Consider the following 12,350-nt stretch of genomic DNA (forward strand, 5'->3'; position numbering starts at 1 on the left):
CCCTATCTCTAACCTCATGCCCAGTACAACCCTACCCACCATCGACACCTTCATGATATCCAACACCTTTTTGGGACCTCCAATCACATATTTGATGTATCTAACTAGAGTTGATATTGGATTTGATATGATGATGATGATATGACTATGTACGTAGCACTTAGCATTCAGCATGGGTGTTAGTAGCTCCATCCTTTGAGCTTATTAGCTTTCTCTTAGTCTCAAAGACTCATCGGTGTTCCAAATGCTTTAATAAACTTTCTTTCTTTCTTTCTTTCAATTCTACTTTGTAGAATGTTCTCGACATTTTAGAAACTAGTTTGTGTTGTCCATCTTTGAGATTGGTTGTGCAAATTTCTTTATTGCTCGATATTTTTTTTGCAAAAAATCTTTTGTGTTGCCATTGTTCTTATAATAGAGATGTCGCATTGCCTAGAAGCCTAGCTATGAACTGTGGATACTGAATGCACATAATTAAATTGTATGTCTTATATGGAAAGATTCACAATATAAGCTGAAATAGGGACATCATGTCAACATTGTACACATAATACTCATATAAACAATTACCACATTGCGATAAACTGATTCTCCCAATGTTTTGAGACCAAATTTTGAAAAGGTTAGAGTATTTGCACTGAGTGTTTACAAAACGAGCACTTAAAATGTTGCCAAAAGCGAGCACTTCAAATGTTGCCCTAATCCTTGGGAAAAAATTCATATTACTAGTTCAACATCCATGCAAATTGAGGCAAATGCTGGTACTAATTTGCAGGTGTATGCAGTCAGAGAAACTCTCTAAAATTCTATGAATACATTCTAGGCATGTGAAGACATACCTTACCGAAAGAGATTTCGTCACGACCTTCACAAGAGGAAAAACAAGAAGAAAAGGGTTCTCTTGATCTGAGATCTGATTTTTTAATCCATAGCAAAACATTTGAATGAATGAAATACCTACCATCTGAGATTTTCTGAACACATGTTTACATCGGAGCCCTATTCGTTGTCCCAACTTGCAGAGAGAGCAACTTAGACAACTGAAGAAATGATGACTAGGGCAACTCTACTGGAAACCTTGTGAATCCTTCCCTTCACAGAGGGACTAAAGAATTGATTTACACATCAAGCACAAAAATGCTGTGCTTTTGCAAAATCGGGTGCATCTCATGCAACCAATAATCCTTTGACATGTGACCAAGTTTAGCAAGAGCCCACAAGAAGACATAAGCATTCCATGTGCTTTGTGTATGCTGACAACTGCTTCAATTGTGTTCTTGCAAACTTGCTTCTTTGTATATTTTAGTCTTTGCTGCATGATCGATGCCTAAAATGTTGTGGAGATGAGGCACGCTGATGTGGCAAAGCAAACGTGCACGTTCGGTATTATTGATTGCCAGCCCTTGCAACTTGGCAAGAATCAACACTGATAACCGACTCTTGATCCGGCAGATTCATGACTTTGCAGCACTGTCTCCTTGGAACCTAAACAACCAGCGAATCAACAAGCAAAGCTTTTTGTTTAGTATGGAAAGCCCAGTATTTCCTAGAACTTTGCACAATGGCAGAGGGACACATAATATGTAAACTGATAAATAGAAGAATCCAGAAATAAATGCTGGCCAGTACTACAATTAAAACTGAAAGAAGCATTTCATCCATTTCCAAAACTAGCAAAATCTTGCCACACCATATTTTAGCCTACTGGCCACAGGAGTAAGAGTCACGTTTTGTAGTTCTTATCTGTTTCATTCCAAAAATATAGAGTTCCCACTGTATGTTTCCATTTATTTCCGGTTCCATGGAATTGATCAAAGTCACAAGAAACTTTCTAGAAACGTTTCTAGACTTTGGCAGGCATTTCGCCTAGAAACACGTAAAATTACTGTATTTTATGCATGTTATATATACTTCATAAATAATACTGCAGCTAGGCTTTAGCAAGGGAGGCTAGAGTAGAGGGTTTACCAAGGGAGTAGAGTAGAGGGCTTAGCAAGGGGGTAGAGGGCTTAGGCAGCAGACTGGAGTAGAGGGCTTAGGCTGGGTAGAGTAGAGGGCTTGGGAAGGGGAGTAGAGGGCTTAGGCTGGGTACAGAGTAGTGTTTTGCAGGCAGCAGGAGAGGCAAATCGAATCGGTGCAGAAAAACAGCCATGTGTGCCATTTTGTACCCAGGCATTTCGCCCTAAATGCCATGTTTCGCACGTTTCTAAGAAATGTTTCGGGCAGAAACATTTCTACACGTTTCAGATGCCCGAAACACGTTTTCTGGTGACACTGGAATTGACATTTGAAGGACACATTTAAAGGACACTGTCAATTATGATCATGGTGAACATGTTTGCAGCATCATCATTTCTCACATGCATATGCAAGCCCTCATCCATTTTTATTGAAGTGACATTTAAAGGACACTGTCTTTGATAACACTACCCATCCCTTTTTTTGACATGCATGGGCATGCCTTCAGGTGGGGAGCACGTGTCTTAGAAATTGCATGAATAGAGACGAACAAAAAGGGTTTTTGCCAGAAATTAAGATCAAGCAGACCTTCAGTTCCAACACACGTGCTTCTGCTTTAAGCTACCAGAAACTCTTATCTCCCCTGTCATATTTCAATCTCTGTGATGGAAATAGATATTCTTGAAGAGCTAAAAACTGATGCCATGAAGCTATTCTGTAACCCTAAAGGCATTTATTTGACTGCCTGCTGCTTGAGGAAAGATGTGTAGCGAGTCGCGAGCATTACTTTGGGCTTACAGGAGCCAGGCAACAGCATAGAGGTGAAGTCAGGTGAGCCAGCTCAGGCTACAAAGGGGCCTTTCTCCGATCTCATCACAGGTGGAAAATGGACGCTCATGACTTCACAACCCAGAAGGTCACAATTCCATGCCTGAGTCTGGAATTTTTTACAGCCTCCCCTACCCACTTTTCCATCCTCTCCTTGGTTTCCTTCTGCCACTCCTACTGTCACAGTTGTGCTTCCTTCCCCCCATCCTTGAGCTCTCTCCCCTTCCCTTAGACCTTCTTTAGGCCCAGCCCACTGTGCCCATCTTTTGCCCGGCCGTGTGCTAGTTGTGCATCTTGTCAGCAGCCCTACAGCTGTCCTCGGACCTTTCTTCTGACCCCAATGCCTCTAATCATTTGTTTTACCTGATAAGATTGCACAATGAGATCCAGCTTACCTGACGGAAGCTTCAAAAGGAACCAACAAATAGTGGTTCGATTAGCCTTTAGACCCTATACCCAAGTTTGACGAACAATTTGCACATTCAGTATCGAAAGCCTCCACTAGAGTTTCCACTTGCTTACCCTACTCAAGCACAGTTCATCTTTTGGTCCCAATAGGTATGCTCCCACTCAAACCTTTCAGAGAAGATCACGATCGGCCGATGGTGACAGGCTGTTTTGAGCCCCCTTGGGGCTGTTCGAGGCCTGCTTGATGCCTTTCCAGGGCTGGCAGTGCCTCTCCTACTCCCAGCCCAAGAAGGGCTGACCTCCTGCTCATTGCACCCTCAAGGCTGTCGCAGACTGCTAAGGGAGCCCATGGGTTGTCTTGTGGCAGAAAAGGGGGGACTATTTCTAACAGCCTCCAATACCCCCTTTTCCCTTCTCTCATCTTGGTTGGGCACCAAGCACCACGTTGCCCTTTGGTCTATGGGGCTTTATTTTGAGCTTTACAATTTCCCCTTTGTCCCTACCTCTATCCCTTCTTCTTCCCTTTTGCCTAAAACCTTGGTCCAGCAGGCTTTTCAGGAACTATTGGTCTCTACCCCTTAAAGCCTACATGGGTGTGAGCACAGCTCGACCGCCAAAGTACCCCCACCCACCCACATACACACCCTCTTTCATCCCCCCCAACCCCCCGATCCCACCATCTTTCCTCATTGATTCCCTCTATCACTTCCCCCATCCTAGAAGACTCCTGGCTTTGCCCCACCTCTGACATTAACCACTCCCTCTCCCCCTTTGAGCTGGCCTACCTTTCTATCATCACCCCAATTACCCGTCCTCTAAGGTCCAACCAGCCAGCCCCCCTGGCAATCCACAATTTGCCCCTCTCAACCGGGCCACCCCCTCACAATCTCCTCCTAGCCCTTTGTCAAACCCTTATGGTGCACCAAGTCTACCACAAGGGCAATCTTTGGCTTAGAGACTTCAGCAACCCAGTCCCACCTTTATTATTAAGACAATTTCATCAGACATATATGGAATGAAGTACAAGCAAAGAATACCCCTCCTACTAGCAAAAGTAGAGAGTATTCCATTCGAAATGGTCTAATATGTTCCAAACTGTCAACCATGCCAAGTCAATAAGGTTCAATGCTTGAGACAAGGTGGCCTATTGCATCCTTTGGGAATTGGGATACCCAAAAAGATACAGCAAGGTATTTCTAGAGACCTTGTGGTAGTTTTACCATGGACCTCCCAAGGGAATGATGCACTTTGGGTGATCATGGATCAACTCACCAAACTGTTACAATTCATTCCTACAAGAGAGAATATCTCAGCCACCTGGCTTGCTCACCTGTTTGTGCTTTCTAGAGGGTTGTTTTAAAGAAATTGGACACTCAGCTCGATATGAGTTCAGCTTATCATCTTGAATTAGAAGGACATACTAAGAGGGTCAAAATCAACTCTAGAAAAGATATGCTGAGAGCTTATGTCTACCAAAGGCAATCTGATTGGAAAGGGTATCTTACACTATTGGAGTTTGCTTCATCCATCCGAATCAGTCTACAAGCATTCTGCCATCCGAATCAGTCCATTAATGCTGATGTATGCAGCATGAATGGCTACCAGCCCATGTTGGGATAAGTATGATCAAGGGCTTGCTCTATGGTGCATGTGTGCATCTAGGGGAGTCACATGTGTGTTTGTGTGTGTTGTAAAGGCACATCAAGTGCTATGATGTGTCTAGTGTGTGACCTAAGTGATGATGTAAGCCAAAGGCCCCCACATCAGAGGTTCCTTTGATTTAGGCCAGTCCCACTGATGTAGGGACTGATTCCCACTAATGTAGGGGCTGATTGCCACTTATGTAGGGAAGGAATTACCTTCTCCCCCTTTCTATAAGAGAGAGTCCTCTCTCTCACAATCCATCATAGAGAACTACATTTTGTTTCATTGTGCTCTCACACCTCTTTCAAGATGCATCTATTCTATCCTACGGGATTCTACACTTGGTATCAGAGCTTTAGGTTCTAGATCTAGCCTAGCCTAGCATTAGATGCTTTCTCTAGCATAAACTACTAGTTTTCTCAAAGCTTCTTCGTCTTCTTCATTTTCCTCCTTCTTCCCCAAATCTGTGAGAGCTCTGTTCTCTACCTACAAGCGACCATTGTTCAAACCCTTTGAGCTGTAGACTCCTAGTGTACGGGCGACCTTCTAGCTGCAAGCAATTAGAGAGTTCTCCTTTGTACACACAACGCCAACACAAAGACTACTCGACGATCTATCGCGTAATACCGCCTCTGTGCTTGCCCTTTTGCAAATTCCTCTGAGCCCGAGCTGCACGACACTACAAGCAAGCTGCTGTTGAAATCTGAGCTCGTTTGGTCAAGAAATGGAGGCACAACAAACAAAAAACCAGTTGGTCTTCTCAAGCTTGGCTATGGCGACCTGGCGCAACATTGCGCCCTTCCTTGGTGGAGGACCTTCTCTGGTATAAGGCCTTTCTTCCTGCATAAAAATCCCCTTGAATAGAGCTATGAGCTGTGAGAATTGCACCCTGCAAGTTCAAGCACTGTTGGTGCTGCATTAAGTTAGCTTGAATGTCGAGCTATTTGCTTCAAATTGCTCCACCAGGTCTGGTTCCGCTTCCGGCCTAGAGTAGTACTCCAAAAAGAATATGTTATGTCTTTTGTAAATCACCTCTGGTCACCATATGATGTAGACCATGTGATATGTGTTTTGACTATCCCATTTCTGTGAACCTCACACCCTTGGGAACCCTTGCTAGCATGAGATCCTAGCCATAGATTTATCCTTGACCACCATGAGATGGCATGAGAAACTATGAGACTAGATGTATCCTTGACACTGCAAGAGGCAACCCCTTGAGGGGGGGTATGTTGGCATAAGTATGATCAAGGGCTTGCTCTATGGTGCATGTGTGCATCTAGGGGAGTCACATGTGTGTTTGTGTGTGTTGTAAAGGCACATCAAGTGCTATGATGTATCTAGTGTGTGACCTAAGTGATGATGCAAGCCAAAGGCCCCCACATGGGAGGTTCCTTTGATTTAGGCCAATCCCACTGATGTAGGGACTGATTGCCACTAATGTAGAGGCTGATTGCCACTTATGTAGAGGCTGATTGCCACTTATGTAGGGAAGGTATTACCTTCTCCCCTTTTCTATAAGAGAGAGTCCTCTCTCTCACAATCCATCATACAGAACTACATTTTGTTTCGTTGTGCTCTCACACCTCTTTCAAGATGCATCTATTCTATCCTACGGGATTCTACAGCCCAAAGTCCCATGGGTAGTTCGATTGCAAAATATCAAGGTTGGCATGTTGTTAATTGGTGGCAACAGCAAAAACATATGTTGTTGCTTAGGATAGAGCACAAAGTTATGCTAAGCACAACTTGTAACACTTGTACCCATGAACCAAAATGCCTTCTCAATTATAAGGACCATCTTAGGCATAGGTTTGTTCCGAAGATGATGCTAAGTAAGAGGATTGCTCACAAGAGGATTATACTTGGAAAGCATTAATCACTTCCAAGCCAATTCCCAAAACTTATGTCGCAGCCCTTCTCTGAATAAAGGGAGGAGAATGTTGTGTCTGGCTAGTGTTATGGAGGTCAACCATGGACAGCTAGGACAAGAGGTACCCTTGATACAATTAGAGTAGCTCATCTTAGGATTGAGATACCTAAGACACCCTATGTCTATGTAAGTGTGAGCCTTGGCTCACTTGGGGCATTCTTGAGGGTGGAGGCTCTTGAGAATACCTAGCTATGTCTCCCTAGAGAGATTTGTACAAAAATGGGGCTGCATGGTGGGGTGATTCTTGCAAGGATCCACGGTTGGATGATCAAGCATGTAGCAGTTGTGTCCTTGTGTTTGTATACTTACCTTTGATAGCCTTGCAAGTAGCTCAAGCATAGAGACAAGTATAGAACCCCTAAGTTAGTTAAGAAGTATGCCCAGTAACGCTCTCTCGAGGGGGGCCAAATAACTAACTCTAGTTGAAGATGTGGTCTGATGCATGTAGTGTATGTGAAAGAGAGATCCATAATTCTATCCGAGTGCCCCACTTTGGAGGGCCCGAAACCACTCTTCCATATCCCATTGAACCTCTCGAAACAGGGACCAGGGGGGTCCCCACAACTAGAGCTGCCAACATGACCCGTCCTACCCCACACTGACTAGCAATGGATCAATGCACCAACTCTTGCCTAGACAACCCATTACTCTTATCTATTGCCACTCGAGCGTCTTTAGGTCCCATCTAGTTTTCATCTCCCTTTGACTCAAAACGTATAAAGCCCCTCAGGCCCACTCTATAATGCATAGGGTGGAAGGCGCCTAGGGCTCTATCATATGGATCCCCCTCTACATTTGTGAGATTTTACTTCAAAGAAAATTCTTAAACATACACTGACCTTCTTGTCGCACCTTACTGATCAAAAGTTGCCTTCCTCTTTCAATTATCAAAGTTGATCTCTTACTTGGATGGCTTCATCACCAAGGCGTACACTTCTTGTCTTAAGATCTCTACCTCCAACATAAACCTAGTCTCACGTATCTCACTTCCAAGCACACCACCGTCACACAACTCTCCACATAGGCAGCCGTGGCTTTGATACCATGTTAGAATATTCTAGTCTTTGTGGCTAGATTTTCCACACAGCAGAAATAGTACATGGTTAATGTGTGTGCAACCAAATAATCGAGGGAGGAGAAGGGAATGCTGTCAAAACTTTGAATTTGTGTGTCCACAAGATAGAACTCACAGAACACCAAACTCAAGATGGATAGACAGTGGTCAAGCAATTCACAAAATGCCTAGGAATATATTGCAGATATCTGAGTCAAAGAAGCTGCACCAATGATCTAAAAAACCTGCTGCAATCATCTGCTCTGTGGTGAGCACAAACTTTGCTCCTCTTCCGTCCTTGCACTCGTTTGGTTGCGTGCTCCTCCGTGACCTTAAATGACCTGGTGTAGTGTTGGTTTCTTGGACAGCAACCTCCAGCAGACGTGTGCTCTCCCACATCTGTAGGTATGCACCAAGAAGTGCTCCCAAAGGTAAGAGCTGATTCCAGTCCAACTTGTGATCCTTCGGTGTCCTTGCTGCTGCTGCAAACTGCTGTGCATTAGAATATAGTCAAGCACCTCTATCACAAAAAGAAATAGGAATGGGGCAAGAGGGCAGCCCTGGCATACAAAGCAGAAAAGGGACCCGCTGAATCCATCTGTCTAAGAAGCCCAACCTCCACCCAAGATAGGTAGGGACTTCTCCCGAGCTGAAACCACTGCCTCCAAAATGTGAAGATGTTGTGTAGGATGCTGCATTCCTGAACAAAACATACCTGATTATTGTCATGAATTGATGTCAACAAGATGGGGCCGTAGCCATAGACTCAAGATATTGGCTAAGATCCTGTAGGCAGTATTCGACAGGGTGATCAAACGCACTGTCAAATGTCTAATTGGTCTCCCCTTTTTAGGATCAAACAAATCCACCCCGATTAAGTAACCATGGAAGAAAACCTGAGCTGAAGATCCTCTGGAACGCTAGTTAACATGCAGATAGCAGTATAGGTTCTAGCTTACCACTAATAAGGGGGTGTGGTTGAGAGGAGGGAGATCTCCTGCAGGGAAATTACTAGCAGGGAGATAAAGAGCAGCAAGGGAGAGCAAAAGGAGAGAGGCATAAGGTAGAGGATGAAGTGAGATGCAGACTGCAGTAAGGGTGTTTGTTGGCACTTGAGCAGAGAATCTAGCTCCCATCTTAAGCTGTTTTTCGCAACCCCATTAGCTAACCACTACTCTGAACTCCATCTGGTTTTGAGAGGGACCAGAAAGCTTTGATGAGAAGGGGGTATCTTTGTATAAGAGAGCTTTGGCAACTGCAGTTCTAAGGTTCCAGTGAACAACAGTACTGCCTCTCTTGTCAATATACCACATCCTACATTGATACGTGGTCTCTCGCCATTCTGCATAAAAGAAACCCAACGTGTGCCGGTCTGTTTCCTGCAGGGATTGTACATATAAGGAGTGGATTTTGAAATTCAAATTTACAGACATGTATATGCATGGAAGAGCCATAGGTGCGCAGCCAGACCAAGAATACCCCAGTTTTTCTTACCAACAGTGTGACTCTGGGCTCTGGGTTACATTTTGAAGCAAAGTCTTGCCTAAGTAACTTTTCATTTGAGGCTAAGTTGCTGAATTCATTGCAGAGGCTTTTGAGAAAGCGTTGATATTTAAAAATTTAAGCCAATTCCTCTCACAACATTAGAAAGATGTAAATATTTTCCATTTTCTTTGCAAGGGACTCAAAAACAAGTCTGCTATAAAGCAAGAGAATGAATAGAGATATTTTCAATTCAAGAAATATATCGTCTTCTCTCATTCACCATCTGCAAATGCAAGGAGTTATTTAGGACTGCTTACCCTAAACCAGTGATCGTCCATCGGCTTGCTGACTACACGAATCTGTTGCATATCATCCTGTCGAGCCAAATAAGGAAAGCAAAATGACCACCACTTTCGTGCCTTCATGCTGGTGTCACGCTTATAAATACTAACCACGTTCGGCCCTTCAAGATGGATGTCTTCCAAAAAGAACAGGAATGGCTTATTACAAACAGACTTGACAGCCATCCTAGTGTCAAAATCGAACTCCCCTCCCCCATTTTTTTTATTCCATGCCTTGAAAGTTATTTCTGGCCTCTCCAATTCTCTAGGAAGCAAAACATAAGGGTACATTTGTACAACATAACCCATAGAAATGGAGAAAGTGAGTCTCTTGTTCCGATCATAGCAGATGCAACGTTGCAGGAAGCTACTGGGCTCTGTCTGCATAGCCTTTGATAGTTGTTGCATGCCATACATGCCACTGTATCCGGGAAAGACAGGATCGACCTCATCCAAATGATGCATAGATATGAAAGGTGTGAGAGGATGAGCTGCCAGGAGACCAAAGGCATTGCCATGGACATCAAACTGCAAAACAAAGAATGATTTATCAGCGAACCACTCCTCCTAAGAGACAGGTGGATGCCTCGATTGTATCATTCTGCAAGACACTAAAAAGAGATTTTCGTATCAAATGGAGGTATTAAAAAATACTAACAGAGGAGCCCTGTAAGTCCTCTGAACAAAGCACCTAATAAAATAAAGGGTGAAGTACCTGATGAAAGCCAGGCTCTCTGGTTAGAGGCACTCCTAATTCAGTGATGCAGGCATGCAGCCGGTCATCGCTGCCAAAAAGAAAGGGGTACCGTTCCAAGCACTCGTCCAGCATGTTAGAGAGAGCCTCTGCAAGCGAGTAGCTGATAGCTATTCCTCCCCCTCCAAATGCCATGCCATGACTGAAGTAGGTGTTGGATGAGTGGCTTTCTGAAGGGTTCCCTACGTAATACAGTTCTTTGGGATCGTACTTCTGCAATACTCGGACAAGATTGTCTGCTGAGAATACTGTATCATCATCTCCCATCACAAACCAACGCACATCTCGCAGATTCAGCTTGAATGCTTCCTGAACGATTCTTGCTATTCGGATTCCAGAGGGATGCCCGGTTGGATTGCTGTAACTAAACTTGCTTATGTCTTCGGACACCCTCACCGGAGGCAGTGGCTCATCAGCCTCGTGCTTCACATTCTCTTCCAACCAAACAAATCCTCGCATTTCTGCAGGCCTCCACCATAATTTGACGTACTCCTTGCGCTTTGGCCAGAGCTTCGCAGATCCTGCTATCCCAAAGACGAGATGGGTCAAATTTAGATCCCGGGTGGAGTTCACGCTGTGTCGAGGCCATCGGCTCGAGGACCGGTCGTTGCTCAGCTGCTTTTCTGGCTCTGGAGGCTCCCAGGGGAATGCCAGAGGACCGCTCTGCCAAGTCTTCCCAGCGCGGAAGCAATGCCTGCGCGACGCGAAAACGAGGCAGACCCAGATGCAAGTCGCGAGCGCGAGTGCACCGGAAACGAGGAAGGCTGTAGTACTGCCTCTACCGTGCTTCCATCGTCTACTCTTGCTCCTAGTCAAGGACCGCTCTATGGGGTAGTGTGACATTCTTTTGAGGCGGAGGTGGTCTCATCGCCACAGATGGGGAAGGAGGATGGGCTAGGGAGCTGCCATGGGAGTGAAAGGAGGGGGAAGAAGCGAGAGAGAAGGGGGGATGAACGAGCAAGGGAGCGTGCGAGCTTAAATGGATGGATGGGAGCGGGAAAGGGAGCGATGGATGATTGGAGGAGACGAAAGGAATGTGTTTTGCGAGCTCGCCATCGCCATCGCCATTGATTTCTTCCTCCTCCTCTTCTTCTGCATCGAATTGCTTCTCCACCTCCTCCTCATCCTTCTTCCTCTTCCTGCCTCCCCTGCTCCCCCCCCCTCCTTCGATACCTCCCATGCTCCCCCTTCCTCGCTTTCCTCATCGCCATCTCCCTTTCCCCTGTCCCTTTCGCCTCCCTTCTCCTTCGCCTTCCTCCTCAGTCCACCACCACCCCAGTTTTGTTCTGTTTTGCGAGCCGGCTTTTTCTGTGCCAGGCACTTCCGCAATCCGCAGTCCACCCCAGCATATCTTTCTCCCCAGCCCCACCCACTCCCCCGATCCCTCCCCGTTTTACCTCCCCCCTGCACCCGCGATCGTAACTCCTCTTTCACTCATCTTCCCCAGAGTCCTTACCCCTCTTTCACTCATTCTCAGATTCCCTCTTTACCTCTCACCTCGAGCAATCGGCTCCCAATGCCCACAAATTCTCCCTCCCACACGCATAAATCGATCCGCTCCCTTGCGCTGACGACCTATTCAAATTTCTCAGATTCCCTCTTTACCTCTCACCTCGACCAATCCACTCCATCGCCCAGAAATTCTCCCTCCCACACGCATGAATCGATCCGCTCCAAGAACGATTCTAATTTCTGATCTTTTCTTTCTTCATTGACAGGGGGCAAGGATTTCTAAATACTCCCGGTTGAGCTTCTGAGCAACAGCTGACGCTGGGCTGGCAGGTCAAAGCTTTAAGGGACAAGGCGAGTTGCCAGGGGAAGCTGTCGTTACTATCCCGAGTGTGACAAAGCCAACAAGGAATTCAAATTCGAAAAGGGCTCCTGACTCATGAGAGTGAGTCCCACGCCATTTGGGTGATCCAATTTCCAAATCTTTTTCCCAGA

The 12,350-nt window shown here is 45.4% G+C and overlaps 1 protein-coding gene across 2 annotated transcripts; it reads right to left on the reverse strand.

Moving 5' to 3' along the window:
• Window positions 1-695: 695 nt before the first annotated feature.
• Window positions 696-11,538, reverse strand: LOC147898171 (uncharacterized). 2 transcript variants are annotated; one of them, XM_087379615.1, is made up of 4 exons: window positions 10,368-11,538; window positions 9,629-10,180; window positions 1,410-1,485; window positions 696-1,348 (listed from the first exon to the last, which is right to left on the reverse strand). In XM_087379615.1, the coding sequence occupies exons 1-4, from the start codon at window positions 11,247-11,249 to the stop codon at window positions 1,266-1,268; spliced, it is 1,593 nt and encodes a 530-aa protein (XP_087235741.1). In that variant the 5' UTR covers window positions 11,250-11,538; the 3' UTR covers window positions 696-1,265. The 2 variants fall into 2 exon arrangements, with proteins under 2 accessions (XP_087235741.1, XP_087235743.1); XM_087379617.1 differs by having other exon boundaries at window positions 1,254-1,485.
• Between the last annotated feature and the right edge of the window lie 812 nt (window positions 11,539-12,350).

The sequence above is a fragment of the Dipteris shenzhenensis genome, chromosome 9, assembly GCF_047967505.1.
Source record: "Dipteris shenzhenensis isolate YYH24624 ecotype China chromosome 9, Dip_SZ_1.0, whole genome shotgun sequence".
NCBI lineage: Eukaryota > Viridiplantae > Streptophyta > Polypodiopsida > Gleicheniales > Dipteridaceae > Dipteris > Dipteris shenzhenensis.

Bases quoted from the DNA above. Each gene is read 5' to 3' on its own strand.
- LOC147898171 (XM_087379615.1), bottom strand. From the start codon at position 11,249: ATGTCACACTACCCCATAGAGCGGTCCTTGACTAGGAGCAAGAGTAGA. The intron at 10,181-10,367 runs GTACTTCACCCT...TTTGTTTTGCAG, and splicing joins GAGAGCCTGGCTTTCATCAG to TTTGATGTCCATGGCAATGC. The intron at 1,486-9,628 runs GTAAGCAGTCCT...CTGGTTGTTTAG, and splicing joins TGGACGATCACTGGTTTAGG to GTTCCAAGGAGACAGTGCTG.